Source organism: Prunus mume, linkage group LG7 (genome assembly GCF_029339155.1).
Source record: "Prunus mume cultivar Tortuosa linkage group LG7, ASM2933915v1, whole genome shotgun sequence".
Classification (NCBI taxonomy): domain Eukaryota; kingdom Viridiplantae; phylum Streptophyta; class Magnoliopsida; order Rosales; family Rosaceae; genus Prunus; species Prunus mume.
Window position 1 is genome coordinate 836,346 of NC_142704.1, and position 27,486 is coordinate 863,831.

The 27,486-nt window shown below is 35.7% G+C and overlaps 3 protein-coding genes across 3 annotated transcripts; all 3 read right to left on the minus strand.

The window, feature by feature from the left end:
• Positions 1-678: 678 nt before the first annotated feature.
• On the minus strand, positions 679-3,232 carry LOC103337387 (uncharacterized). Its single transcript, XM_008240543.3, is given in 2 exon segments — positions 679-1,777; positions 1,780-3,232. Coding segments are annotated over 2 exon segments (1,986 nt in total). The 5' UTR covers positions 3,071-3,232; the 3' UTR covers positions 679-1,082.
• Positions 3,233-11,497: 8,265 nt separating this feature from the next.
• On the minus strand, positions 11,498-15,058 carry LOC103343991 (Glucose-methanol-choline (GMC) oxidoreductase family protein). Its single transcript, XM_008247615.2, has 6 exons — positions 14,637-15,058; positions 14,120-14,459; positions 13,637-13,938; positions 12,997-13,385; positions 12,048-12,613; positions 11,498-11,724 (listed from the first exon to the last, which is right to left on the minus strand). The coding sequence occupies exons 1-6, from the start codon at positions 14,716-14,718 to the stop codon at positions 11,673-11,675; spliced, it is 1,731 nt and encodes a 576-aa protein (XP_008245837.2). The 5' UTR covers positions 14,719-15,058; the 3' UTR covers positions 11,498-11,672.
• A 3,161-nt stretch (positions 15,059-18,219) lies between these two features.
• Positions 18,220-25,926, minus strand: LOC103343992 (SPX domain-containing membrane protein At4g22990-like). Its single transcript, XM_089042041.1, has 11 exons — positions 25,655-25,926; positions 24,332-24,408; positions 23,558-23,678; positions 22,909-23,220; positions 22,551-22,655; positions 21,955-22,412; positions 20,679-20,974; positions 19,743-19,927; positions 19,283-19,473; positions 19,019-19,152; positions 18,220-18,723 (listed from the first exon to the last, which is right to left on the minus strand). Exons 2-11 carry the CDS (start codon positions 24,382-24,384, stop codon positions 18,485-18,487), a joined length of 2,094 nt encoding a protein of 697 aa, XP_088898167.1. The 5' UTR covers positions 24,385-24,408; positions 25,655-25,926; the 3' UTR covers positions 18,220-18,484.
• Between the last annotated feature and the right edge of the window lie 1,560 nt (positions 25,927-27,486).

Genomic DNA, 27,486 nt, shown 5'->3' on the forward strand with positions numbered 1-27,486 from the left:
TATAGCCGCCTAACCCTTACTGAAATGTGGTTTCCAAGTCAAAGCCTGCATGCTCTCCACGACTGAGCAAATGCCTTATGAACCATAAGTAATTGTGATGATGAAATTACTAATCCATGTTGTAGACGTCACAAATGACTGCCTTTGTTTTCTTTTTCTGGGGAAAGACTAATGCCACCCGAATTATAGGCCTAGGTGAAACTTTAAGAACATCTCCAACCATGTATTTGGGCTTACATCAAAAGGACGTTGGAGTCCAATGGCTCTCTTTGAACAACTCGTTCTTTTTTTGGCTTTTTGAACCAATGCTGCATATTTTTTAAATCCAATGTTTCAACCAATTTCCAATTTGATATGAAATTTAAGTTTTAAAAAAAACCATGTTTATTTATGTATCACAAGTTGATATAAATATATATTTTATTTATATGAAACGTCCTTTTCCTAAGATTTTATTTTATTTTTTATTTATTTCTTGAACGTCGTTTTCCTAAGATTAGGTGAGGGGAAAAGGTCACAATCATTTCATGGCGATTAATCATACAAGTCTTTTTTTATTTATTTTCGTCCAGAAAAAAACATCTTAAAAGTCAAAATTAAATTTATGGTGAAAAAGTCATGTGAAAATTCAGGAATTAAATATGGGTTTCTGAAGTGTCCACGTGTTTTCTCATGCTTGACCCAAAAATGATAAATTTATTTACTTGGAAAATCTTTTTCTTGAGACCCAATATCTTGAAAAAGTGAGCCTACGGCTAGATTCGGCCCAGACCAAGTAACTTTTCCTAAATCCAACCCAAGTAGATATATGGCCCGACCCATTTCAGTGCTATACCTAGAAATCAATAAAGTTTTGTTGCAAAGCCAAGAACATTTAGAGCTCTTCTAGTTTTCCCAGCTTCATCATTTGATTCTTAATAATTGAATTCAATTTGATGTATTATGTTGTATTATGTTGCCATCTCGCTAGACAATCTGATGTATTATGTTGTCAAATTATTAGCCGTTTAATAACGGAACATGTCATATTGTCTAGCACTCCTTGTCACATAAATTAACAAAAGAATTAAGTAAAGTTTACTTCAAATCTCGACAGTCCTTTGATTGAGAGCCATGTATCTCCATCTCTCCTTCTCCACAAAATCTGCATCCAAAAACCTTGAAACAAATGCCCAGAGCCTATAAATATCTTCAAAGTTTGTCAAAAACCCCAATGCAGCAGTAACCACACTAATCCCAGAATGGCATCCATCTTTTCTCTTGTTTACCACGGTGCTTCCTTCCACTCGATCACTTGCACATGTCTCCAACTTTGTTTCCCTCTCTTCCTCATGCTTGTCTGAGAACCAAATGTGATTCAAAATGCCATTACTCAGAGAAATATTGTTTCGATCAGCGAGCTTCTGAACGATCAATGGATTAATCTTTTCTCCTTTCCAATCAAACACATTGAATGCCAGACGAGGCCCCCGGTCGAATTTTATCATTGGTCCATAGATTCTGACCAATTGATGCCCATATTGTGAATGTGGATGCTGCAGGCTCATCAATGCATTCACCAGCCAGTTGATCAAGTACCTTGCTCTTCTACTAATTAGTACTAGGCCTAATGAGTCTGCATGATCCAAGCCCCTGCATTCGATCTCTGCGCTCTTGGGTTGGCTAGACTCAAAATGATCTCTGTCTAGTTCCATGATTTCTGAAAGTGATGGTACCTTTTGCTTTATGGAGACTTCTTCAATTTCATGGGACTTTGAGTTTTCAAGTTTGGACTGTTTTTATCAGTTTCTATGTCCATAGAAATTGAGTCATCTGAGTATTCAGATGGTTTTGATGCTGGGACAAGGCTCACAATTCCTATGCTTGAAGCAAATGTTGAATCCTTTAACACTGAAGCACTGGATTTCTTGACAAACAAACAACCAAACCCAGATGGGTTTTCCCCAAAAACTTTGAAGAAAGAGCAAATGAGAAAATCAGGCTGAAATAGAGAGAGGCCTAAAGTGTCCATGTCCTTGGGCCCCAATGAACATGCATCAAGCAACACATGCCACCCATTTTCCTGTGCTATGCTCATCCACATATACGAATACCGGGCTCCGGTCATCCTTGACTGAAGTGGGAAAACAAACAGCCCCGGCTTCTTCCTCGGCTTCTTCATATTGCCAATCCGTTTCCTCAATTTTCTTGACTGAATTCTCATATTAGGCCATGAGAACTCCGCGGACATGACTCGCCCTCCCTTTTTCTTGGAGCTCTCTGTCATCACATCCACTGCCTCACACTTGTAGTCATAAACAGTGAGAAGACTTGGATTTTGCTGGAAGGGATAAGAGTCTGCTAGAAGTTTGAAAGCTGATGATTGATTAGCAGTGAAGACCATGTTGTAATCACATTCAGAAATATTCATGTAACCCATGATTCTTTTCCTCATTTCAAACTCCACCTCTGATTCCTGTCCTCCATAGACAACCTGGGTATGCAAGTTTACTGACTTGTATGAAATGTCAAAAAAGAGAGGCTCAGGAGAGTGAAGCAATTGAGGAGGAGGAGGAGGAGGAGAAGAAGATGATGTTGAAGCAATTGTAGGTGTTGGGTAATTATATTGTGTTTGTTGCTGAGAGTATGAGAAGAGGCCATGTCCAATGTAATCAAGACACACATGATTGGAGAGGGTGAGATGGTAATATTCATGGGCTCTGATGTGGTCTGCTTGGTCAGTTTGGGAGAATTGTGGGTAGGCTTGGATGAAGTAAGAATATGACTCTTGGAGTGAAGGGAGGGATTCATGATTGGTAAATTGGGTGTCTGGGCAGAGAGAGGAAGATGTTGCAATAGTGAAGTCATACCTGAAACCGGTGACTACTGTTTCTGTAGACTTGGGAGTTGATAAAGGATTGGAGGTGGAGGACCCATGATTGCCAAGAAAATTAGGTGCTGGAAAGCAGTCATGTAAGCAGGCCTCTGAGGCTTCTCTAATGCAAGGTGAGAGCATTTTACCTCTTTTTCCTTCCTTGCCCTTATTTGCTTCTGGTGCTTGTTTTATTTCTGATGGTTTCTTCATATTCATTTCATTGGGTATTTCTCAGTGTATAAATGGGTAAAAGTCTTGCTGATTGTGTGGGCTGTGGAGACACCTTGTCTAAGAAGGCACTCAGTGGACAAGTCATTGCAATTTGCATGCACTCAGTTGACGTTGTGTTCCACGATTTCACTTTTGCTGCTTAGAACTTATGGCAGAGTAAGACTTTCTCTTATCACACCTATTTTGATCACCTGTAGAGTGGCAATATTGGTAGTTGAGATTCCAATTAAATGGTTTGAGATGGTAGGGTTGAATCTCAAATTCAAAGAAGATAATAGCAAGTCAATTCAATCCAACATGACATCTTTGTAGCTCGCTTCCTGAAGTTGAAAGATGTTTCAAATCGGAATTTCCTCACCTCTACTAATAAAATAGCATAATAAAACATCGTTCATAAAATTTAAACTTATGATCTATTTTCAATAAAATAGAAACTAAAAGCTTGTTTGGAAGTGATTTTAAGAAGGACCAAATGCTTTTCCATAGAAGTGATTATTAGAAAATTTAAAATCAATCTCAATCGAGCACAAACTATCACTGGACTAAATGCGTGATTGTTTGACATTCACAATCTGGTTACACCTTTTTTTTTATTCTTTCAATAATGAGCCTAAAGTTTGGGTACCTCCTAACAAAGAATGAAGTGGCTGTGGTGGTTCCCTAAGAGATAACGGATATCCTGGCATCCAAAAACTTTTTGACTTTGGGATGCTGAAAATCGAAAGCAAACAAGCAAACAAGGGCAAGGGGAAGGGGAAGATTAGCCTTGTGATTGTGGCTGGCACTGTTTGCAGGCCGGATGCTGCTTTGAATTATTCAGAGTCAGAGCCACCAAATAGTACATTGTAACCAACAACACTACTACGAGTTGTTGTACCTCTTAAATTGAGTGATACTTTTCCAATTTGTGCCGTGCAAATCCAATGATGCAAGTCATTTTCCATCTTGCCAAATTGTCGTCTGTTCCCATCAATAGAAGACTCTCTTTTCCAAGTCTTTGTGTATTTAGTTTTTGGATTTATTTGAGAAGGCCTATATGTTATAATGTACTCGACTTGAAGTGTTATAAGCTAAATTGGGAGTGCTAATAGTATTACCGTGTGAGAATTTACGAATTTTAGGAAGGAAAAACAATAAGATAACTTTGCGAGAGGATATGGTGACAAGTTGAGGTCGGATTAGCCAAGTTGAGGTTGGATTAGCTAATAACACTATTAAACAAGGATTTTATTGTTTAAGAAAAAATTAAAAACGATTACAAGTCTTATCACGGCATGGATCAGTAGATTTGCTTTGCTGGTCAAACTTTGATATGAACAAGAGCAATGGACTACGAACGATTGACGGGGATGGATGGATATATAGAATAGAAGGTTGGGGAGGCATATTTATATTGCCATTGCGTGGAGTTGTGTGTAATGCGTTATTAAATCACCCTTATTAAACTGCCTAATAAGATGAAATAGACGTCTATTTTCTGGATTTGTTATCTCAATCAGGAGACTGATGAGACATATTTCTAATTAATCCAATTCATGCTGCTATGATAGCATCAGCCCCCTGCACAAACTTTTTTTTACTTTTTTTTTTAAATAAAAAAAAATCCTGTTTGTTAAAACTACTGTAATGAAAAATTGGTTGCCATTTTGTTGTGGAATTGGCATTTTTCGTACATTTTGCTTACTTCATTTGAATATTCCTTTGGAGATGTTCTTATATGCCAATGTCGAAGCAAAGGCAAAATTGGACTTGTTGAGAGTTTTGTATTTGTTGATGCTAAAAAATGGTTGGACAGTTTTGGGCCCAACTTGATGATGACGTCACCTTCAGTTCTGTGTGGTCTATGGCATAACGATGATCTGCAAGACAAAGAGCATGCAGTAAGTAGCCGAATGTCTACAGAGTGAACAATGATCTGAACAAACTACTGTAATGAAAGCGAGGACTCTCGGATGGATTTTCCATAAATCCGATGGTCCTCGCATTGTAAAAAATCGAAAAATTCTGAAATTTTTCTAAAAAATACCCAAAATTCTGTATTTTTCTCTATAAATACCTAACCATTTTATTTACTTTCCACACTAAAATCTTCATACAATTTCTTCTCCATCCCATATTTTTACTCTTTACTCACATTATTCACTTTCCACACAAATTCTTCATACAAACTTTTCTCCTTCCAATTTTTGTTTATCTCCACTCACATTTTCACTTCCACACAATTCTCCATACAAACTCTTCTCCTTCCAATATTTTTACTCTCTTTCTACTACTTTCCATTTGTATAAAAAAGCGAATGGCATCTTCTATTGAAGTCGGAGGCTCGTGGTCAACATTTGTGTCAATCTTGGGTGAACATTAGTCATGACCCTATTAATGAGATGAAGTTTCATCACATGTGGAGCAAAATTCATGGAGAATTTTGTTCGGTTCTATTATGCCTTAATAAAGAGTTGGAAATGGAGAAATGTCTTCGAAGCGGTCAAAATTTGACCGATGAGGTAAATATTTATAATTGCCAATCAATTCAATGGCATACTCTATTTGTTTGTCTTGCATAATTTTTTTTTTCTTCGTGCACCTTTAATTTGTCTATATTTTCTTGCATAATCAACTTTAATTTGCATTTCAAAATAGTTTATATTTTCTTGCATAATAATTTTTGTTTCTTGCAATTATTTATTTTTAATAGATGGTACAAGCACAAATGTGGTTCGGTGCCTAATAATTTTTGTTTCTTGCATACTATTTGTTATCTGACATTTGGGCACAATTGTAGATGGTGAAAATCTAATCTGAAATATGATATTATAATTTTTTTAAAATATCTGAAAATGTTATGACATGACACGTGCCACAATTGTAGAGGGTGAAAATCTTATCTGAAATATGAGATTATAATTTTTTAAAAATATCTGAAAATGTCCTGCACAATTTTGTTTTCTTGGAATAATTTTTATTAAAATCTAAAATACTGAAAATTACTGAAACTTTAAATGCCATTTTGGAAGGCCAAACGACCTTAAAATGATCATGCACTGTGAGTTTGAGACATCGTTCCTTTTCCAAAGTATTTTGTGTCCATGCAAATTCCCAACGTCCTTTTTCTAGCTCAACCGCGATAAAAATTTGTCTACAATTTTAGAGTGATTACAAAATTAATGATTTAAAATAGAAAATAAATACTGAACAGAGTGATGGTTAAGTAGCCGAATGTCGTGATTACGTCATTTTGGGGACTTGTGCCCTTTTTTTGTAGACTTTGAGAGATATGCATCTTGAGTTGGAATTTCGATGTGGGATTGTAGGCATTACTTGAGGAGGCGCCATGTGTTCTTACGGGAAATCTCTAATGAAGTGTGGTCTTTTGATACGATCGGAAGCCATGGTGTCGAAAGCTCACATCCTGCTGATGGTACTTTGTGGGGCGCAATTGGTTACCTATTTTAGCGGGTCCTCTTTGTGGGTCCCTTGTTCCACATGTTGTTCTCTGATTGACCAGTCAAATATGGTTTAAACAATATTCAAACCCGAGCCACACCCAGAAACCTAAATCTGAATGTCACTGTAGCGTGCAAATGGGCTTTCCTCAAATGTACTTCTTACAATTTCTAGTAAAGGCACTAAGTTTTCAAATAAGGGTTCATGCCATATTATAGATAAGTTTTTCTTTTTGGGCCTGAAAAGTAATTATTTTGGACATCGAAACATATTTAATAATGAGTGCTACTATTTTCATTCTTGTCCTATTTTCTCATCCATCTTATTTTCAAAATTTTAAAGAAAAAGTTATCCATTTGTAAATAAGTCACACTCCCCTAATAAAGTGAAAACAAGAAACTTTGAAGAATTGAAAGGAAATCCTGAAATGAAATGAAAAAAAAAAATTCAAAGTTTATTTGCTTTGTATGTGTCTTTATTTGGAGAGACAAAAAAAAAGAGAAAATTTCAGTAGAATAGTTTGTGAAATGAAAATTAAGAACCATTTGAAATTGTTTTAAATTTTTAGTTTTAAAATAAAATTATCCCTCCTTACTTTCATGCCTATGTTGAAAGATACTTATATAGAAGCAAGTGGATTCATTTCTCAATAAAAGTACTCAACATTATTTTGGCCTAATTTATCCAATGATGCTTTTCTTTAAGACGATTAAAGTGTTTGATGAAATGTCTCAAAGTTGAGGTATAAGAAAGAAAAAACTTCTAAATCTGCCATTATCATTCTTGAATTTGATCATTATGTGGCAGATTAACTATATGCCTAAATCTGCAGCTCGCCCCAAAAAACTTCTAAATCTGCCACTATCATCGCAATTAACTATATGCTTCTGCTTATTGTCAGCATGATTGAGTCACAGGTATTCTGTGTAAAGAGCAGTAATTGCAATCAAACCTAGAGAAAGTGTTCTCTGATGTCTTCAGTTCTATTTATAGTGGCGCACCTTATATATGTATCTTGGTGTTGAATTGAGATTTGCAACTAATATACTTGAAATTTGACGTACAAAATTTGTTTAATAAAGAGATTAGGATGAAATTATATGCATATAATATTGCTGCTTACTCTTAAGCGCATGTATTTGCACATTACAATCATGTCTGCGATAAATGAAATGATATGATATTTACAAATTTATTTTTACACGGGTCATATAATTCAATCCCTCAAAGCAAAGTTATGAAGTTATGTCACAATAATGGGCTATCCAACAACTAGGTATTGTGATGTAGAACAGATGACAAAAGCAATTGAAGAGAAGTTGGAGAGACGAGAGCACAAGGGTAAATCGGGCAATCTGCATATTTGGGCTCCGAGCTGATAATTGGGCCCATGATGTATAAGCTTTTTTGGGCATCCGATATCGTTTAGTAGCCCAAAATCCAAGTTTTATGTTTTTACAGTTTTTGAAAAAGTTTGTTATTTTCCTATTTTAATTTCTTGCATTGCGTGGAGTTATGGGTAATGCATTATTAAATCATCCTTATTAAACTGCCTAATAAGATGAAATAGACGTCTATTATCTGGATTTGTTATCTCAATCAGGAGACTGATGTGACCTATTTCTAATTAATCCAATTCATGCTGCTATGATAGCATCAGCCCCTTCAAAAAAAAAATTTCCTTTTTTTTAAAAAAAAAATTAAAAAAAATCCAGTTTGTTAAAACTACTGTAATGAAAAATTAGTTGACATTTTTTTGTGGAATTGGCATTTCTTGTATATGTTGTTTACTTCATTTGCATATTTCCTTGGAGATGCTCTTAGACATCAATATTGAGACAGAGACAAAATTAGACTTGTTTAGAGTTTTGTATTCCAACTTGAACCACACCCAGAAACCTTAATCCGACTGTCACTATAGCATGCAAATGGGCTTTCGTCAAATGTACTTATTACATATTTCTAATGTTTTCAAATAATGCAAATGAGTTTTTTTCTTGGGCTTGAAAAGTGATTATTTTGGACATCAAATGTCCTATTTTCTCATTTATCTTATTTATAAAATTTTAAAGATAAATTTACCTCTTTGTAAATAAGTCACACTCCCCCAATAAAGTGAAAAGAAGAAACTTCGAAGAATTGAAAGGAAATCCTAAAATAAAAATGAAAAAAAATTACATTTCCAAGTTTAACCTAAACCCTAGAGAATTTCAGGAGAATAGTTTGTGAAATGAAAATTAAGAACCATTTGAAATTTTTTTTAATTTTTTTGTTTCAAAATAAAACTATCCCTCCTAACTTTCCATCCAAAAGAACCATTAAGAATCATTTTGGCCTAATTTATCATTGATGCTTTTCTTAAAGAGGATTAAGGTGTTTGATGAAATGTCTCAAAGGTGAGATATAAGGAAGAAAAACTTCTAAATCTGCCACTATCATTCTTGAATTTCATCATTATGTGTGTGTACACGTATGCAATTAACTATATGCTTTTGTTTATTATCAGCAGGATTGAGTCACAAGTATTCTGTGTAAAGAGCAGTAATTGTGATTGAACCTGAAGAAAGTGTTCTCTGACGTCTTCAATTCTATTTACAGTGGCGCACCTTATATCTGTAACTTGGTTCTATTGAGATTTGCACCAAATGTACTTGAAATTTGATGTACAAAAGTTGTTTAATAAAGAGATTAGGATGAAATTACATGCATAAAATATTGCTGCTTACTCTTAAGTGCATATATTTGCACATTATAATCAGGACTGCGACAAATGAAATGATATGATATTTACAAATTTATTTTTACACGGGTTATATAATTCAATCACAGGCTATCCAACAACTAGGTATTAACCTGACCACAAATATGTATAGTTGTCACATTTGTGAGTCAAATCGAATATGAGTCTTTCTCCAACTGTGTCGAATCGAATATGAGTCTTTCTCCAACTGGTTATACTTAGGCATATAGTTTTCTTTAAATATCTTTGCATAAATTAATCTACCCACAGAATGGTTGGACACCAAATCAAGTAAAAGCATCTTTTCCATCAATCAACTATATATATACAATCAACTATATGGCATACATTAATATACAAACAAAAAAGCAAGAAAAAAAAATTACGAAAGTGTAACACACAATTTTTATTTATTTATTTATTTATTTATTTTTGAGAAGATGATGGATTTCATTAGAAAATCAGAGTATTACAAGGATAAAACATGTATAGAGTGGCATCGTTAAAACCTCTCTGAGGAAAACCCAATGAGACAAAACATTAAAAGATGAAAAATATCACACATGCCAAGACTACAAGAGAATCAAGCAACAGTACACTCAAGAGAGTCCTCATTTAGACAATCCTGTAACCAAAGTATAACAGACACTTGAATTGAATTGTGAGTCATGCATTATCAAAACTGTAAAATTATAGCCTTGCAGGTAAAGTTTCTGTTTGGACATGATATTGTTCCTAGTGTGTCTGGTCCCACTTTCTCCTCTTGGGGTGAACAATTTCTTAAGGAACCATATGTTTGGTAAACTCCTTGCGTTTGGTAAGCTCCTCGCGTTTGGTAAACTCCTTGCGTTAGATTCAACAATGTTCATTTAAAGCAAATGACTTTTACCACGCATCTGTTAAAATGGTTAATATATCTGAGTCAAGTTTGGTGTTTATATACTTTTTCTTTTGGCATAAATTTTGCTTGAAGAATCAAGCAATTGGTATATGCATACATGGCATTTTTCACAATAACAATATTATGAGAAGAAACTAAATAAGCTTTTGGATGGGAATGGCGAGAATCAAGTTCTCGTTGTCGTGTCTGTTTGGGTAAGTTATCTACCACTAAAACAATGAACACCATAAAAGAAGTATCTTTAATTAGGTTCAAACTCTCCTATACTAGCAATTAGATGGCAGAAAACATCCCAATTTTACAAAAAAACTAGCTGTTGGTGGTGGAGAGACGCCTAGTGGACAAACAGATATATATATATATATGTGTGTGTGTGTGTAATTCATAAAGGGTTCACATAAAGTTTGCATTTTTGCATTCTTTAAACTATAATTAGGTGACTCACACATGCATGCACTCGCAATCGCCAAGGTAACAAAGCAAAACAAATTCAGATAAAGAAATTAGTAATTAAACCCAAAATTCAATCACATATATTGATTCTGTTTTCTAAGCCATACCCTTCTGCATGGAACACTATCTTTGGACCGTCAGATGATCAATCACATTGAGCAGAAGCAGTCGAAGGGCAACTCTCCTTTGGCGGGTCATAACTTATAAGAACACAAAATCATCATTGCCTGCCAAAGGAGAGAAGCCCTACAACTAATCCGCTCATTTGTCTTCTTCACAAATCTACACCAGTTAATGACTGACTAAGGGTGCAAGCTGCTTTATATACACCTCTTCTTTCCAAGCTTTTTCAGGCTTTTCAGGCTCAGGCAATGGAACAAGGGCACAAAAAATAGCATATGCCATGGATATACTTCTGTGCGCCTCCTTTTATCTCAAAAAATCTCTTTCTTACTCATGTTTTATAGATTCTGTTTGGCTCTCTCTCTCTCTCTCTCTCTCTCTCTGTCCATTATTTCATGTTTTGGAGATGGAGATGGAGGAAGAAAAAGAAGGGTCGTCAAGAGATGCCTTCTTTTTTGTTTGTTAGGCTGAAGCAATACCTGTTCATTGAGGTATATCCTATGTCATATTCTTTCGATATTTATTTTCTTTTCTGGTTTTTTCTTTTTCCTAAAGGGTTTTCTTGGTGTTTTTTTGTTGTTGGGGGGGTTTTTCTGGTCTTTAAAAATCCATATAAGCATCCAACAGAATATAATTCCCAATAACTTATGTTATCTCTAATTGACTTGTTGATGCATGTCTGTGATCCAATTAATATCGAGTTGATTAGATATAGGGTTTTTTTTTTTTTTTGGGCCCAAATTTCCATTGTATGTTTAAAGAAATAAAACCGAAATATACATTATACATAATTTTCTCATCGATATGGCGAACTATGTTGGGGACAAATGGGAAGTCCCTTTGGTATGCCAATCATACATATATAATAAGACCCCATCGATATCTGCATGCAGATGCAGTCAAACAATGCTGTAATAAGACCCAATTGATCAATTTCCATCGCTAGCAAGTCTCTCATCCAGTATTCTTTTCCCCATGTACCTGCACCATAAAAAAATTAATATATAAATACCATCCATTAGGCCTCAACATAATAACTCCATAACATAATTAGATTGAGTCTTGAGTGGTCATGTTTAGGACTGTTTTTAAATGGTTGAAAGCGTTTTTTGCAACAAAAAGTACTTCTGATGACGTTTTGCAAAAACAAACTTAGAAGTGCTTCTAGGTTTTTAATAAAAATTTCAATGTTCTTCTAATAGAAGCGATACTCGAAAAAGCACTTATAAGCAGAAGTAGTGTTTCCTTCAAAAGTAGTTTTAATCTGATTATGAAATGAAATAATAATAATAATAATAATTTACCTTCCAAGCATCATTACGGTGGCTTGAGGATTGGTTCCGGGGGAGTAAATAAACGTCGAACCATCGATAACACGAAGAGCATCAACGCCGAGAACCTTGTATTGATAATCAACAACCCTCCCAACTTGGCAGCCTCCATGGTAGTGCCATATGGTCATCACAGTGTCCTTGCAAAACTGATCCAAAGACCTTGAGGCATTGGCATGCTTGGGCAACAAGTTAATTGGGCTGTTTGCTGTAATGTTGAGCAGAGCTGCTAAAGACAGATAGTCATATCTGAATCTGGAGAAGGGCTTTGATTCAATTATTCTCTCTATGGTCTCAATGCCCTGGATACATCTCTCCAAGTCTTGGGGATCTTTGAAATAGTTGAATGTCACTGATGGGTTGTCGTTCGGGTTTCGGGTTCGAAGCTCCAAATGGCCCGTGGAAATTGGGCCCATGACTTTCTCGAGAATGAACCCTCCCCTGAAGGCTGGGGCTTCAAGACTGTTCATATATTCCACTGCCTTGGCTAGGGCTTCTGGGGTCCTTTGCTTTGGTGGGACTGTCGACAGCTGTCCAATCTGCCAAACATGAATAATAAAAAATATCCACAACTATAAGATTTTTATTTTATTAACACACCCAAAATCTTATCAACACTACTCATTCAACATCCAATTATGCTTTTATTGAAAATTAAAATATAATCGAAAAGAAAGGGAGTCTGCGACCTGACCAGGGATACCCCAACCTCAAGGACGAAAATGCAACACGGGTATAATTCAGAGACCATTCTTACAATTTTATTTTATTTTCAATCAATACACATAGGGGTAAAATTGGAACTAAAAATTAGGAGTTGGGTGTGCTGATCAAAAAATTTATGTATATGAATGAGAGAGAACTTGGGCTTGGCATGGCCCAATTGAATTGAGAATTGAGAACTGAGAATTGATATTATTACCTTGGGAGAGAACATTCCAAAGTCTCTGGTTGCAGGAGAGCCAGCGAAGTTTTCACCACTGGCAGCTTCAATGTAGCTGCCAAAGTGGGTGATGCCGACCACTTGGATGAGTGACACCTCAACAGGGACGGGTGAGGGCACGAAAATTGCGTTCATCGGATTGTCAGACATCCCTTGCCCAACCAAGGGTTGGTCCACCACCACTGTGATGTTGTGGGCCCTGAGGTGCTCTGCTGGGCCCACCCCACTCAACATCAGAAGCTGTGGGCTTCCAAGTGCCCCAGATGATACAATGATCTCGTTTCTAGGCCCACTCTTGAGGTAAGCTCTGTGCTTGGTTCCTGATGCATCTCTGAACACCACCCCATGGGCCAACGGCCTTGATTTTCCTGTTCAATATTAGAGATCCAAAATAAAAACCCATTTACCATTTACCATTAGCTAATAATAGTATAACATGTATGTATATATTTTTCTTTTTTGTGTGTTTATAATGAATTATTTTTGCACAAACGTCAAACCGTGAATTTGCAGGAATAATGAGATTCTTGCTAAGCAGTATCCTTATCATTTTCCAAAAAATTGAGAAAAATAACATGATAAATTAAAAAAGGGAAAAGAGGAGGAGGAGATCACAAACCTTTTGTTCTGAAGAGGATCTTGCGGACAGTGGCATGCAAGAGCACGGTAAGTCCTGTGGGGTTAGCGTACTGTAATAAATCTGCGGCAGTGTGTCTATGTCCCTCGAGATCAAATGTGGTCCCCCCAACTTTAGTCCCGTAGATATGGTCATAAGTGAACCCGTTGTAGGGCACCACCCCGGCTTGCACCAGACCGGCACGCACCGCTGACTGCCACGCCTGTATTGGTGGCTGAAAAGCCACGAGCCGCTCCACCCATTGGTACGATTCGTTCACTAACCGCGTATCCCATCCTGCTTCCCTAAAGAAAGGTAAAAAGACAAGAATGGGCATCGATCTTAGTTAAATGAAGTATGTGTGAGCACACAATTAATTTCCTTTTCCCATTAAAACTAAAGGCATAACAATAAACAATGTGTCGTCAAGAAGACAAGTGAATATCATATGTATCTAGATATAATAAATTATACGTATATTTATACCTGGCGTAGTCAGTGGCGGCGCGTGAGTAAAAACCGGCATTGAGGCAGCTTCCGCCACCTAACACGCGGGCCCGGGCGTTAATGACACCGTCCTCGGAGATGAAGCGCTGTGAAGGGGAGGTGGGGGAAAGGTCAGAGAGTGCACGGCCAAAGGCTGACAAATTAGTAATGTTGGGGTTGCCATAGGGTGCGCCGCCGCGTTCAAGTAGCAAAACGCTGTAGTTTTGGGATAGAGTGGCGGCCAAGGGGCAGCCAGCAGTGCCACCACCCACTATAATGTAGTCATAGTACGATATGTCCGGAGCTGTGGTTGCATTGTGCATGAAGCTAAAGTTCGGAACTGTAAATTACAGAGAAAAAAGATTATACTTACTGTTCTTGGAAAAATATTTCACTAGTGTATTTTTTAAAATATTTTTGTTCACAAACTCAGACTCAGAGATCACTGCTTTCATTTCATGCAATTACAAGACTCACAATATTCACAAATAATTAATAATAATAAAAAAACTGGTACCTGTTTCAGCTCCACAAAATCCATGAAAGAAGAGAATCCCAACGAGGGCAGCACCAAACAATTTCCACCACCCAAAACCCATTATGTATAATGTAATATATCCCACTTTCAAAACAACTCCTACCCAAAGAGCTTTTGTGTGTTTATGTAAATGGGCTTGCTTGCTTTGCCCTACAAACCTTAAGCAGTTCCTTTTATATATATATATTTACTACAAGTTTCAGGGCTCAACGATCTCAGCAGCGGTAAGTACTGAAAGAAGCTCACAAACCCAATGATGTGCAGAGAAAATGGAGGAGATCAAAAAAAGATTCAAGACAATGCACAAGATTGTGACATAGGAGCTAGAAATTAGCTCGGTCAATTTATAGACCCCAAAACTCAAAAAATAAAAGAATGTGAGCTATGTGGTGACACTAGGTGTTCAAATATCTAGCTTCACATGCTATATATTGGGCTAGAAATTTGGACTAGTGTCTGCTTGCTTTCAGCAAAATTAATGTGCCATTTGCTGAGCTGTAGCGTGTTTTTGGGGGAGAGAGAGAGAGAGAGAGAGAGAGAGAGAGAGGAAACAGGGGAGGGAAGAGGGCAGTTGGGTTTTGTTTAATTGCACCAAACAACTGCTGGTGGACTCAATTCTGGGGCCTTTAGACAAGTGGAGATTGTATCGCTATCAAACTTTCTTGGTCATGATATGTGTGATTGATGCATATTAGAATTGCTTACCCCGAAAAAAAAAAATCTAAATAGAACATTAAGTTTTCCCACCCAAAAACCCCCATTTAAATAGACATCTGTCTCCGAACAACAATTATGGTCTCAATTGCCCTAGTGTGAGGTGCGAAGTACTACTACTGAGTGTTAGTGAGGGCTTGCATTATTTACTTCGGGTGGATTTTGCAAAAGTCTATCATGGGCAATTTCTGACTGTTAATTAACACTTATTTATAATTGAAAATCGCCTACAAATCCTCACATCATGACTAGCTAATTTGTTTAGGTAAAAAGTCATTTATAGTCCCTATAGTTTGCCGGTTTTACCACTTGTGTCCATTTAGTTTTAATTTTTGCAATTTTATCCTTATATTTTCAATTTTGTCAATTTTATCCTTGTAGTTTCAATTTGAAGCAATTCGAGAACATATTTCAATTTCTGTCAAAATTCCTCTCAATTATGTTAAGTTTTGACCACGTGTCACTCACATAGATGGGTGGTCAACTCGAGTCAAATTTCTCCCAAATTCCTTCCAATTTGCACTAATTTCAACCCAAAAATGTAATTTCTTTTGAAACCCTAAGCCCCAAAATCGTGCCTAAAGTGAATGGGAAGAGCTCCATGTTGTGTTTTATTGTTATATGGCTCGAGTGAACCTCTACATGAGGGGCACTTGATCAAAACTTAATGAAATTTGAAGGAATTTGACATAAATTGAAACGTATCTTTGAATTGCTCAAAATTAAAACTACAAGGATAAAATTGACAAAATTAAAATTGCATGAATCAAATGGGTAAAACTAACAAACTATAGAGACCGAAAATAAACTTTTGCCTTTTCTTATATGGTACAAGCTATAGTCTAAACAAAGGGGAAGAAGGGTTTCTCATACACAAACATAACTAAGACGCTACGAGAGTTCAAACCTAATACCTCTAGTCTACAGGCCAATGCCATTTTCACTGAATTAGACCCTATTGGCGTGACTAGCTCATTTTTGTGTCAATGTTTGGGAGCACTATGAAAACAATGACAGTGCCATTTTTAATTTTGCCCATATTTTAGTTTACATCATTACTTAATACATTGTCTATAACTTTTATCGACGAACTTTTGGAAAGCAAAAATAGCAGTCGCAGTCGCAATCAATGTGGAATGACTTCAAATGCCAGAGTGGCTTTTTGAAGATGATCAAATTCAAAGGGATCATGGGGACTTACTTATTAGCCTAATAAAGAAGTTGAACTACTACTTGTACACAAGTAGTTGGATCTTAATGTCTCATTTAAAAGTTTAGAACTACAACATATTGGTACACTAATACATTGCTTATTTTGATTAATCATTTAAAAATAATTAGCTTTGACTCCAAAACATAGGTTTTGGAATTTATTAAAGAAAAAAAGAGAATCCAACATTTTCTTTATGTAAACAAATATAGTACTAACATGCACACCAATGGGTCTAATTCAGTGAAAAAAGATTTTGATTTACAAACCATCGGTCTCATATTCGAATCACTCTGACACCTTGGTAATTTGTGCGTGAGAAACCCCCTCCTGTATCGCTTATATTAAAAGAAAAAACAAATACTATAGAGCTTTGGAGTGAGAGCTTCCACTTATTAACATTTTTTGAATTGCGCATTTGCCAACGTTGAAAGGATATGGACCATATAAAACCGTCTCCAATGGAGGTGTAAACATGAAGTAGGTGGATATTTAATAACCACAATTTTTCTTGGTTAATTTATGCTGAAACAAGCAGACCATGTGGTGATTTGTTAAACACCCATCTGTCTACAAGTGAAATAATGCTTGCATAAACGGAGTTTTATACAAGAGTTTCCCGAAACAGAAGGAAGAAGACTTTAAATGCCGAGAGCCCTAAGAAAAAATTTTATCTTCTTTTTTATTTTTTTGGATTTTTAAGGGTTATTTTTAATACAAATTTATAAATAAACCCAATCTTAAACATGTATTTATAAAAAAAATCCAAGTACTATTTAAACATAGAAACACACCCAAAATCAACCACAAAGTCAACTTTTTGGGTGTGTTTATAAATGAGTTTTTAGTGTGTGTAATGATGGGTTTTGGGTGTGTTTATAAAGTGTTTTGGGTGTTGGGTTTTTTTATAATTTCAACCTCTATTTTTGGTGTTTTAGTGAAACTCTCTATTTTTAATTAATTGGGTAGGTTTGGAGCCATTGACCAAATAGTTTAGAAAACATAATTGCATCATCGTCAAAGGCCACACGATATTTTCCGGTGATTTATTAGCAATGTTCACTTTCAATGAGCGACAAAGAAGAAAAGAAAGGAGAGAGAATTCAAAGGAGAGAGAAATTTTGTAAATGAAGTCAAAATAGACAAATTTGCCCCTTATTTATTTTTGGATTTTCTAAGAAATCATTTACACTTGCATATCTTTGATTTGAAAGTTAAGAGATTTTTCTGTCTTTTTTTAAAAGCTTTGGCTTTTTCCAAAAGTGAAAAAAAAATTATGACTAAAACCTAAATTTACTAAAAGAAAAGTCCATTTTTTTTATGGCTCTTTTCTTCTTTTCTTTTTCAAACATCCCTTTGAGAGGATCTTATATTAATCTTATAATATAATGGACTCTCACCACGTGTGTGTGAGAGAATTATTCTCATTTTCAAGATGAAAATGGCAATAAAAAGGGTAAATACTTCCTATGTTAATACTTTATACATTTACTCTTCATCTTTTTGGGGCTGAACCAATCATGGCCTACCAAGTTGATATGTCAAAAAAATGGGATCACCAGGAGACGATTCTTCAATCATTTTTCATTGGTAACCCTTTTCTTTCCTAATTAAGCATTTGCCCTTTCAGACCCAAAATAAATAAATAAAATTCCCTTAAACTAGCTTGCACAAGCCGGGAGAACATCCCGTAAGCATTTCAAGTGATTGCAAGTATAAAAATGGGGGAAGCGAGTACAGTAGGGCACAATGGGGTTTTATAGGAATTGGAGACCATAAACAATGACCTAGTTTTCTATCAATATACACACGGCTAAAAAATAATAACACTTCAACGGAAAAATTGAGGAGGTTTTTGAATTGGGAAGAGATCGGGCATTTTTCTGATGCCAATAAAGATGAATCAATAGAGAGTGTTGTATGTAAAGCAGGTGGCAATAATGGAAATAACGCAAATGAAGAGGGAAGGAAATAAGGTGACATTCAGGAGCTTACTCTCCCCCAAGTATCCAGCCAGAGTTATGGTGGCATCTGCAACTACTCGAGCGAGTGTCCCAGCTTCTGTTGAAAGTAATCCACCATTGTAAGTTCCGCGGGAAAGCCTCGATGACATGACCCTAGAGAGAAGTGACAAGTTGACACCTGCATAAACGATGGTTGCACGTACAAGTGTAAGAAAGAGGACTTTCTTATATGCTGCATAAACCATTTTGGAAAAAAGATTTACTGATGAAATTTTGTGCATTTGATATTACTTTACATGTTCTAAGGAAGACAGAGAAGAGGAGGAGAGAGATTAGAAAGGTGAGGAAGAGAGGAGGATTTTTAAACTAAAACGTAAACCAAAAAAACACAGTTCGGAGTTTTATCTTTTATGTAGCATTTCCCTTCATTTCTATAAACCAAAAAGTAATTGAATTGAATAAAAATATATCACCTTCCAGTACTTCGGCTGAAACAAACATGATGAGCCCTGAGCTGACATATTGTACCACAGAGTATGGATTAAACATATGGAAGCTCATAACTATGCCTATGCAAACCACTATTTCAGATGCTAATAAAATTTGCCTGCGGTCAGGTCAACAAGAACAAATCCATCAGTGAGCAGGACAAATATTAATGGAACTTTCAACTAGCAACTATAATAGAGCACTGTACGTAAAGAAATATTGAAGGTATTCTTCCTGTGAAAAATTACCTGTCTTCAAACATGTTGCTGATGTAGCTCCCAACAAGAATATTTACCGGAAGAACGGTTAGCCCAAGACAGAAAAGAAAAATTGCGACTTTGCTTGTATTCCAGCTAAAGTAGTATGTGGTAATAACACTAGATTCTGAAAGTAAAATCTCCATTGCATACTTGAGCATGAAATATATCAACAATTGAACCTGTTGAAACCACAGAAAAGTAGAAAGGGTTTATGTCCCAAAGATTTAGCAATGCAGACAGAAGTGGAGATAAAACATTTCAAAGATTTAGCACTAAAGATAAAATAACAAAATACACGATAAGAATAAAAAATTGAAAGCGTCAACTAGAGTTAGGTGAAGGCAGACCTCCAACTATTTTGAGGTTAACACTGACGTCAAAGATTCAGATACATTTAATGGAATAATTGAGCTGTGAAACTCATTGAAACTCAAAATCAGTGAGATACCTTCACAGAGGGTGTGAGTAGTCGATATGCTGATTGAATCGAAGTGGCTGGTCGACGGGTCTCCTCCGGTGCTTCTTCACTTTCATCTATATCTTGGTCACCATCTTCATCTTCTTTCTTGTCATCAGAACTAATGAGCAATGGTTGTTTAAGACCTTTCTCGAGTGCATCATTTTCTGTTGTTCCTGTCAATTACATGACAGATAATTATTAGCTCCCACAACTGCAACTACATGGTTTGCATCCAAGAGATGCAGCAGGAAATGGCTCATCACTACTCTCATACAGCATAATTCACAATCATGGGTACGTGGAATACATCCCCTGTAAATCACACTTATGTCTTGGTAAAATTATAATTATAAGTCTCATTGACCCACCATAGATCTTGATACTGAAATCAACAAACTTGAGTTCAAAGAACTGCCCGCTTATCAAGGTCTAAAAGTCTTAAGTCAGTGCCACGGACCATGTCAACACCAAACTTAACTAACATTTTTTTTAGGGTCTGAATATGTCAAGCATGTTGAAAACAGTAATGTTCAAGGATATTTATTACCCATACCAACTTATGAAAATCAGTAGCAGCAACTTTCTTTCCTATGCACTAACAATATGATTACTTCGAAGCTTCAAAGTTTCCCTCAAAAGTCAAAAGACCTATATCCTTATTATATAAAATTTTCTTTCTAAAAGAAAAAAGACATCGTTCACTAGACTTATTATAGTCAGAAGGACACAAGACTGATAACTGATAATGTGTTTGTAATAACATTCTCAATACGACAAAAGAATGCTTGCAGAAATAAAATGAGAACTATTGCAGTCAAATTAGATTAAATCTATTGCCTCCTTAAGAAGATTAAGATTTATGGAAAAGACACAAAACAGCATATGTTCAAAAGATAAACCAACTACTGATATGAGTCAACATACCACGACTTGATTCTTGTTGTATCACTTCATCTTCACGAGAAGGTTCTTTGAATGAGATGCACAACCATATTAAGTATAAAAGCCAAGCTATAGCCATAACCCAGCCAGGCAAAGTGTCTTCATTGAATGTAAGCTTGTAAATCTTGAAATTAGTTTGAAGTAAGCCAGCAAGAGCAGGACCACATGCCATCCCAAGGGCACTAGCACTAACAAAAGCTGCTGAGGCCTGCATACGGATTTTCAGTGGTACACAATCACTGATATAACGCCTGTTAACAGCTCTAGCAGAACCGAATCTGAAATATAGAAAGCACAAATTTTTCAATTTATCTGATGATGTACTAAGAAAAAAGCTTCAAAGTCTTATTGCATTACACGACTCCTAGTTCAAAGTTCAATCTGAGTCCTCAAATCATAACATAATGATCTCTCATTTTTCATCTTTGTGTCACAGAAACGAGCTTCAGGTCTCCTATAAATCAAGAAACACCCCAGACTTCTTGGCCTAGGCAACAAACAAGGTGTTGTATGTAAGATTGTCACAAACAACAATCAGCTCTAGTTTGTTTGGTAACAGAAAATCCAACCCTGTCAAAGAGCTCGCAAAATGAAAATTTGCCTACTAAACCTCTTAATTTTATTTTGGTCCATATTTCATGTAGAACCAAGTGTTCTTTTTGGTTTGCCTGATCAATCTACCACCTGACATCAGTAGATAATTCAATGGGTGGACATGTCCAGGCCTTGAGTCTTACGACATTTTATGTTTACCTTGAGCATTTAGTACATCCAAATCTTATAAAAAAAAATAAGTCACCCTTTTTATCCATCGAATCTTGCCTCAATTTCATTTGAGAGCCTTGTCTACTTCCAGAATTAAACCAAGTTCACATAACCTATAACAAATTTTTAGACATTGCACATGCTTCCAGAAAAGTCTACTTTGATCTCAAATCGAAAGATGGAATACATCAATATTTCTCCAAGTGACCAAGAAGAAGCCAGAGGGAGAGAGTTAAAATACTAAAACCTATATATCAAAAGAGCAGAGCTAGAAGAAATTATACCACAAGACTAAAATCTGACCACGGTTTGTGACAATTGTCACTGAGTCAGCTAGTGTTAATTTCTACAATTGAAAATGAGTAGAGGAGTTGCAAGTTTAGGTTTTAATCAAAGCTGAGCAATTTAAAACTTCCTAAACCACCACTTTCAATGAAATACTATTGCCAGATCCAAAATAAGAATCAGAGGAAGAAGTAGAAGAATTACTTACCCACAGAAAAGACGACCAATCAAAAGAACCCATATTGAATTAAGATCATAGGCCATTGCATACAAGGTATTTCCCGCAAAGAGAACAACACTGCTAAACACAAGAGGCTTGAAGTATGACTTATTTGACCATGCACTAAAATACACTGAAGAAAACACCTGTGCAACAGCCATCGCTCCAATCACAACACCACAAACAGTTGCTGCAGCTCCAAGGCTCAATGAGTAGTCATCTGCTGTAGGGACAACAATATATGTATTGACCATATAAAGAAACGTGTTCACTAAGTTTAAGAGAAGTGACATAAAATGGTATCTCTGATCATCAACACGTTCCTCAACAGGAGTAGGCAGCTCATCTTCCTGCACAATCAGTGCATGTTGTCCCAAAAAGCTTAGGAAGTTTGTTGAATGGGTTAACCTGTCCACAGCTGCTCTTACTGAATCAATGACAGGATCCTGCACGTGAACCCTAGTAAACATTATCATATATTACCAACATCTTGATTGCTTCCGACTCAAACAATAACATCAAGTTTCATGCATGAAAACATTAAGAAAGAAAGAAGAGATCAAGGCATCAACAATTAATGAAACCTGGAGGGGAAGAGCAGTCTGATCGTAAATTGATAAGTAGCTTCCCTGTCGGTCCTGAAGTTCATGAAGATTGCGAGATATAGCTCCCACAACAGCCCCTATTCCCTGCAAGATTGTTAAACAGGGAGATATCATTTACACATAAACTACAAGTTTGCAGTTGCTAACAATATGCTGAAAGTAAGTTTTTAGTCACTACTTTAGGTATTGTCATTCTTTCATGCCCCCAATATTCTAGAACTGCACGTAAGAACTTACATAAATGGAAATGGCAAGAACTGCATCTAGAAGCCTGTTCAAGTTTTTAAAAGTTCAAAAGGAGAAAGGGGGTGAAAAGGCCTCTGATTAAACATATTACCACATGCTTAAACACTTGCTGCAGCTGTGAGTAAGGATGATTAGCACGAGTTTTGACGTAGTAGTTAGTGAATCTATAGCCAAACCGTTTATCAAACTTCTTCAGTATCTTACGCAGACCAGTAGCATTCACGTCAACAAAAATGAGAAGCTTCAGAAGATCACGGGCCACTTGTCTATAAGCTTCTCGTAGTTCAGATATTTGGGATATATCAGGTTGCTCCTGAAGAGCGTCATGCCGTTCTCCAAGCTTGGCTATTCTGCTTGCAAGTAGCCCTTGTTGTTCCAACAGGAAAAGGACGATCGTCTCAATCTGATATTGTAATAACAAACAAGAGAAACACATTTGTTATTCACCTCTCCTGAATAACAGCAGAACTCAGATTGTCCAGAATAAAAAGACCATATAATGCAATGAACTTCCTGGTGATACATACATGTACATATCTATTGATCATCCAAAAAGAGGACTTTGATATATGTGTATATTTTTAGGGAGTGCCCAAGTGGATTATAACAAGGACACAAATTATCTATAATAATAAAAAAACAGATGCATATATTGACTCTAAATGTGACTGTGAGTGCTGGGGTACATACACATATTCACCATTATAGTATTCATAAACAAGCATGGATGACCCACATACCTGATTATCCAGCATTCTTGAAAAGTCCTTTAGGACATGCCTCCGGTCTAGTGTTCCATCTTGAATTTGTTGACCATAGTGTTTTACTTTCTTTTTCATAAGTTTATAATTGATGTAATACCTGGATGAAACAAGGTATGGGCAGACAACCATAGGAATTTAGAATATAAATGGAGAAATATTGTACAATGGCATTAACATGATAGGCATATCTACACATATGCATGTACAATACCAATCCTTTTTTATCAGTGATACCATATATATATATATATATATGTATATATATATATCTGACACATATTGTTTCTTACCATATTAATGGTACCATAAATCTGGGTACTAGATAAGTGACACCATCCAAAAACACAAACCCCAATGCTCTCTAAGTCGTTTACTGTTATTAATGATGACACAGATTGTGTGTATGAGTGTGTCAACCAAAAGAATCTATATGCCCACACAGATTACTCCCATAAAATCATTTATCCTCTACACCATTTGTTATACGACAGATAATCTAATGGTCTAACAACAAGAAAATCCATAAACAAATAACATATGATGTATTAACGCTTATTTAACAGCACTGCAGGATTTCCAATTAAGAATCAGGTTATAACACAACAACATGCTTGTCATCAAAGATTGCCATCATTTAGACCGTTTCTTTTATTCCTTTACCCCTTCCACAAGAGAAAACTCAAAATTCTGTCACAATGAATCCTATACTAATGATGCATACTTCAATAAGTGAGGATAGACCAAACATACCCCTGCCATTCTTGAATTTGTCTTTCCTTCAGCTTTTTCCCAAAGGCAACCATTTCTGACTACAAATTAATAGCCGCCTGCATTAGCAAAACAAGAAGATGAAGTGAAAATTACCACGGAAGATACAAATACTAACAATTCTAATTATTATTGTCCACCAGAGAGGTTGCCTATACAACCAGCGTTTTTCTCCCAGCCTGAGCAATGCTAATGAGGATTGTACGTTAATTCTTCTGGCTCCAAACCCAAGTAATTGGCCAATAACTTATATACATCATTAAAAACAAAACAAAAAAAGGAAACTTTTTTTATATTGTATAATTTGAAGTATCATTGTCATACATAATCTGAATGCAGTGGAGCAACTAAACTCAGCTCAGTTCAATATATGCACATAATATATGTATATATAGATGAGTCAAGAAAGATTTGTTCCACGGAAATATAGATTAGACCACACAACATTTCCACATAATTTCACCTGATCTCTCATAGGGCTATTCTCTTTCTGTTCTATTTTTTTCAATCACATATCCCCTCTTTCAACCGCATATCAGAGAATTCAATCGCCTTGTGCCTCTGATAAGGTGCATGCATAAGCCACCCAAACATAATTTACAATAAACCTAACATTCTTAGAGTGCTTTAAGAAATTTTCATTGACTCTAGTGTAGATTATACCCTCCTCATGCGCACCATATTATCATAGACCGCCCAGTTTGACCAAGTCTACACTCCACACAAACAAGCCAACGGCCAACTTTAAGTATCAGGACATCAGCTGATACGGATGTCACCAGCTAAACTTAACTTATCAAAATAGACAAAATAATCACAATAACTAATTTGCATAAAAAATCAAGATAATGTTGAATGATTTATACTACTTCTTCTAGCAGAAAAATTAAGCTTCTGAGTGAGGAACAAAGAAAAGATAAGCGGCTCTTGTAAAAGAAATCTCAGAAGCAACAATTCCAACAGAATAATGAATAAAAATATAGCAGTACAAAAAATAAAAAAATTAATAATAAAAAATTAAAAAATAAAAACTTTCAAATAATGCTCTGTTTGATTGCCTACAAAAACTCGTAAAATAAACGAATACAGATTCGAGCTCAACTCCAGCAATCTCAGCTTCCAGGCTCCGAATAAAATCAAAGTGAAACTAATTCACCGAGCGAAGTACAACACATGGCTTCGAATCTCATTTCGCTCGTATTTTCTTCCGGATTCTGGGCAACCAAACAAAGCACGAATCCAAGAATAAAAGTACACGTATATACAAGCATTCATATAATACATATTGCGAGAAAATCGAATTACCGAAAGTGAATTTCGAACACCGGTTGATGAAGAAACTTAGATGACCATCAACGAACACCGCCTTGAACAGAACAAAGCGAGAGCGCCTAGCACGGTATGCTTCGGACACAGAAAGCAAGTACAGAGCAACGAAAGCGTTTTTGGAGTGGTTCGAAATCAGAAAGATAAGAGCAATGAAAGGCAAAGTGGAGAAGATGGAGAAAGCTCGGAGCAAAAACTGAGAGAGAGAGAGAGAGAGAGAGAGAGATTAGTACAGGCACGGGAGAGAGTCGTGTATTACACAGAAAGATCGGATCTTTATGAATCATTTGGGGCATAATTGTAATTTTGAGAATAATGGCAATTGGGTATTACACATAAAATAATAATAATAATAAGTGGCTGCAGTTGCACAGGGTGGTATTGGATTTCTTTTTCTATTTCTTTTCTTTGTCGGAGGGGTCAAATCATCTTAGGAATAATCATTGTTTGCACTATTTTTATATTTCAATTCATAATTATAGAGTGATTCGGATTCACTCATTGTAATATCATGTATATTATTAGTATTTTATAAAAATATATAATTTGATCGATGTAATAAATAAAACAGATAAGATTAAATGGAACCGTAACACCACGTATCACATCATGTTGACGAATTCTCGTATTTTACCTTTGTATGTTCTAAATGTTTTTAATAGTAAAACAATTCAATGCATATATAATAAGAGACCACACACATTTTATAATTATGATTGAAAAGCACCTTACGGACAATTGATTCTACTTCTTTAATTGTCATGTTTTGTCCCCACTGAAATTCTGTGGCCATCAGTTATCATTTTAGAGTTAAGGGGGATGTTAGAAAGTCAATTTTTTTCTGTACGTTCCCACTAATTTTGGTCCTTGCAAGTTGCTGTAATAATAAAGATGTGACATTGGGTTGAAAAATAATGGTGACATGTTTTTTCTCGTTTTATTGCCAATATAATGTCAACATTTTCTTTCGCTAAAAGGCATAAAGGACATGTGACATATAGTAGATAAGATCCAAATCGATCCATGTGCATAAAACCCCCACCAATTATTTTTTTGTTGGTGAAAATATTTTTGTTTGAGTTTCAAACTGTTATCTGGTGTTATTAATATAAATAAATTATATATATTATCATAAGTCCTTAAATATTAATAAACCGTTATATTATAATAATACGTATATTTATGTTTAAATGTCACACCATCAAAGGCAAATGATATTATAAGAAAGTGGAGAACTGCAGCATTTGCTTCCCTAGCCTCCTACTGCTCTTAAGAGCCATTTTCCTCAAAAAAAAAAAAACAAGTGCAAATAAAAAATGGTGATGAGAATTCCCAAATGAAATATAAAAAATACACATATACTTACAATAAAAATGGGATTTTATTTTTTCTTTATTTTCAAGCTTTTTTAAAAATAATTAATTAAAGAATAGTAAAAATTGACGTTTGGCAAGTTAGTACGAGAAGGACTTGTTTCTTGCGTTTGCTTCGCACTGTAGTTTACTTTACGGGCATATGAATTTTCAACTGTTAATTAATAAGTGGAAGTTCTTTTTCCAAGCAGAGATAAAGTGGAAGTTTGGCACAATTGTTTTAAAGGTAAAGTTATGATTATTATGATTATTTTGTCTTTTAAGTGGCTCATTAAGACTTTCGTAAGTATTGTCATTATGAGCAGTGGCGGTTCTACATGCCTACCCCAAATTTTTTCACCAAAATAAAACCCTATATGTAAGCAAAGCTATTCCTACCCATACCATATAATAATGTGAACTCATGCCTACCCAAACTTAAGAGCAACCCACATATTA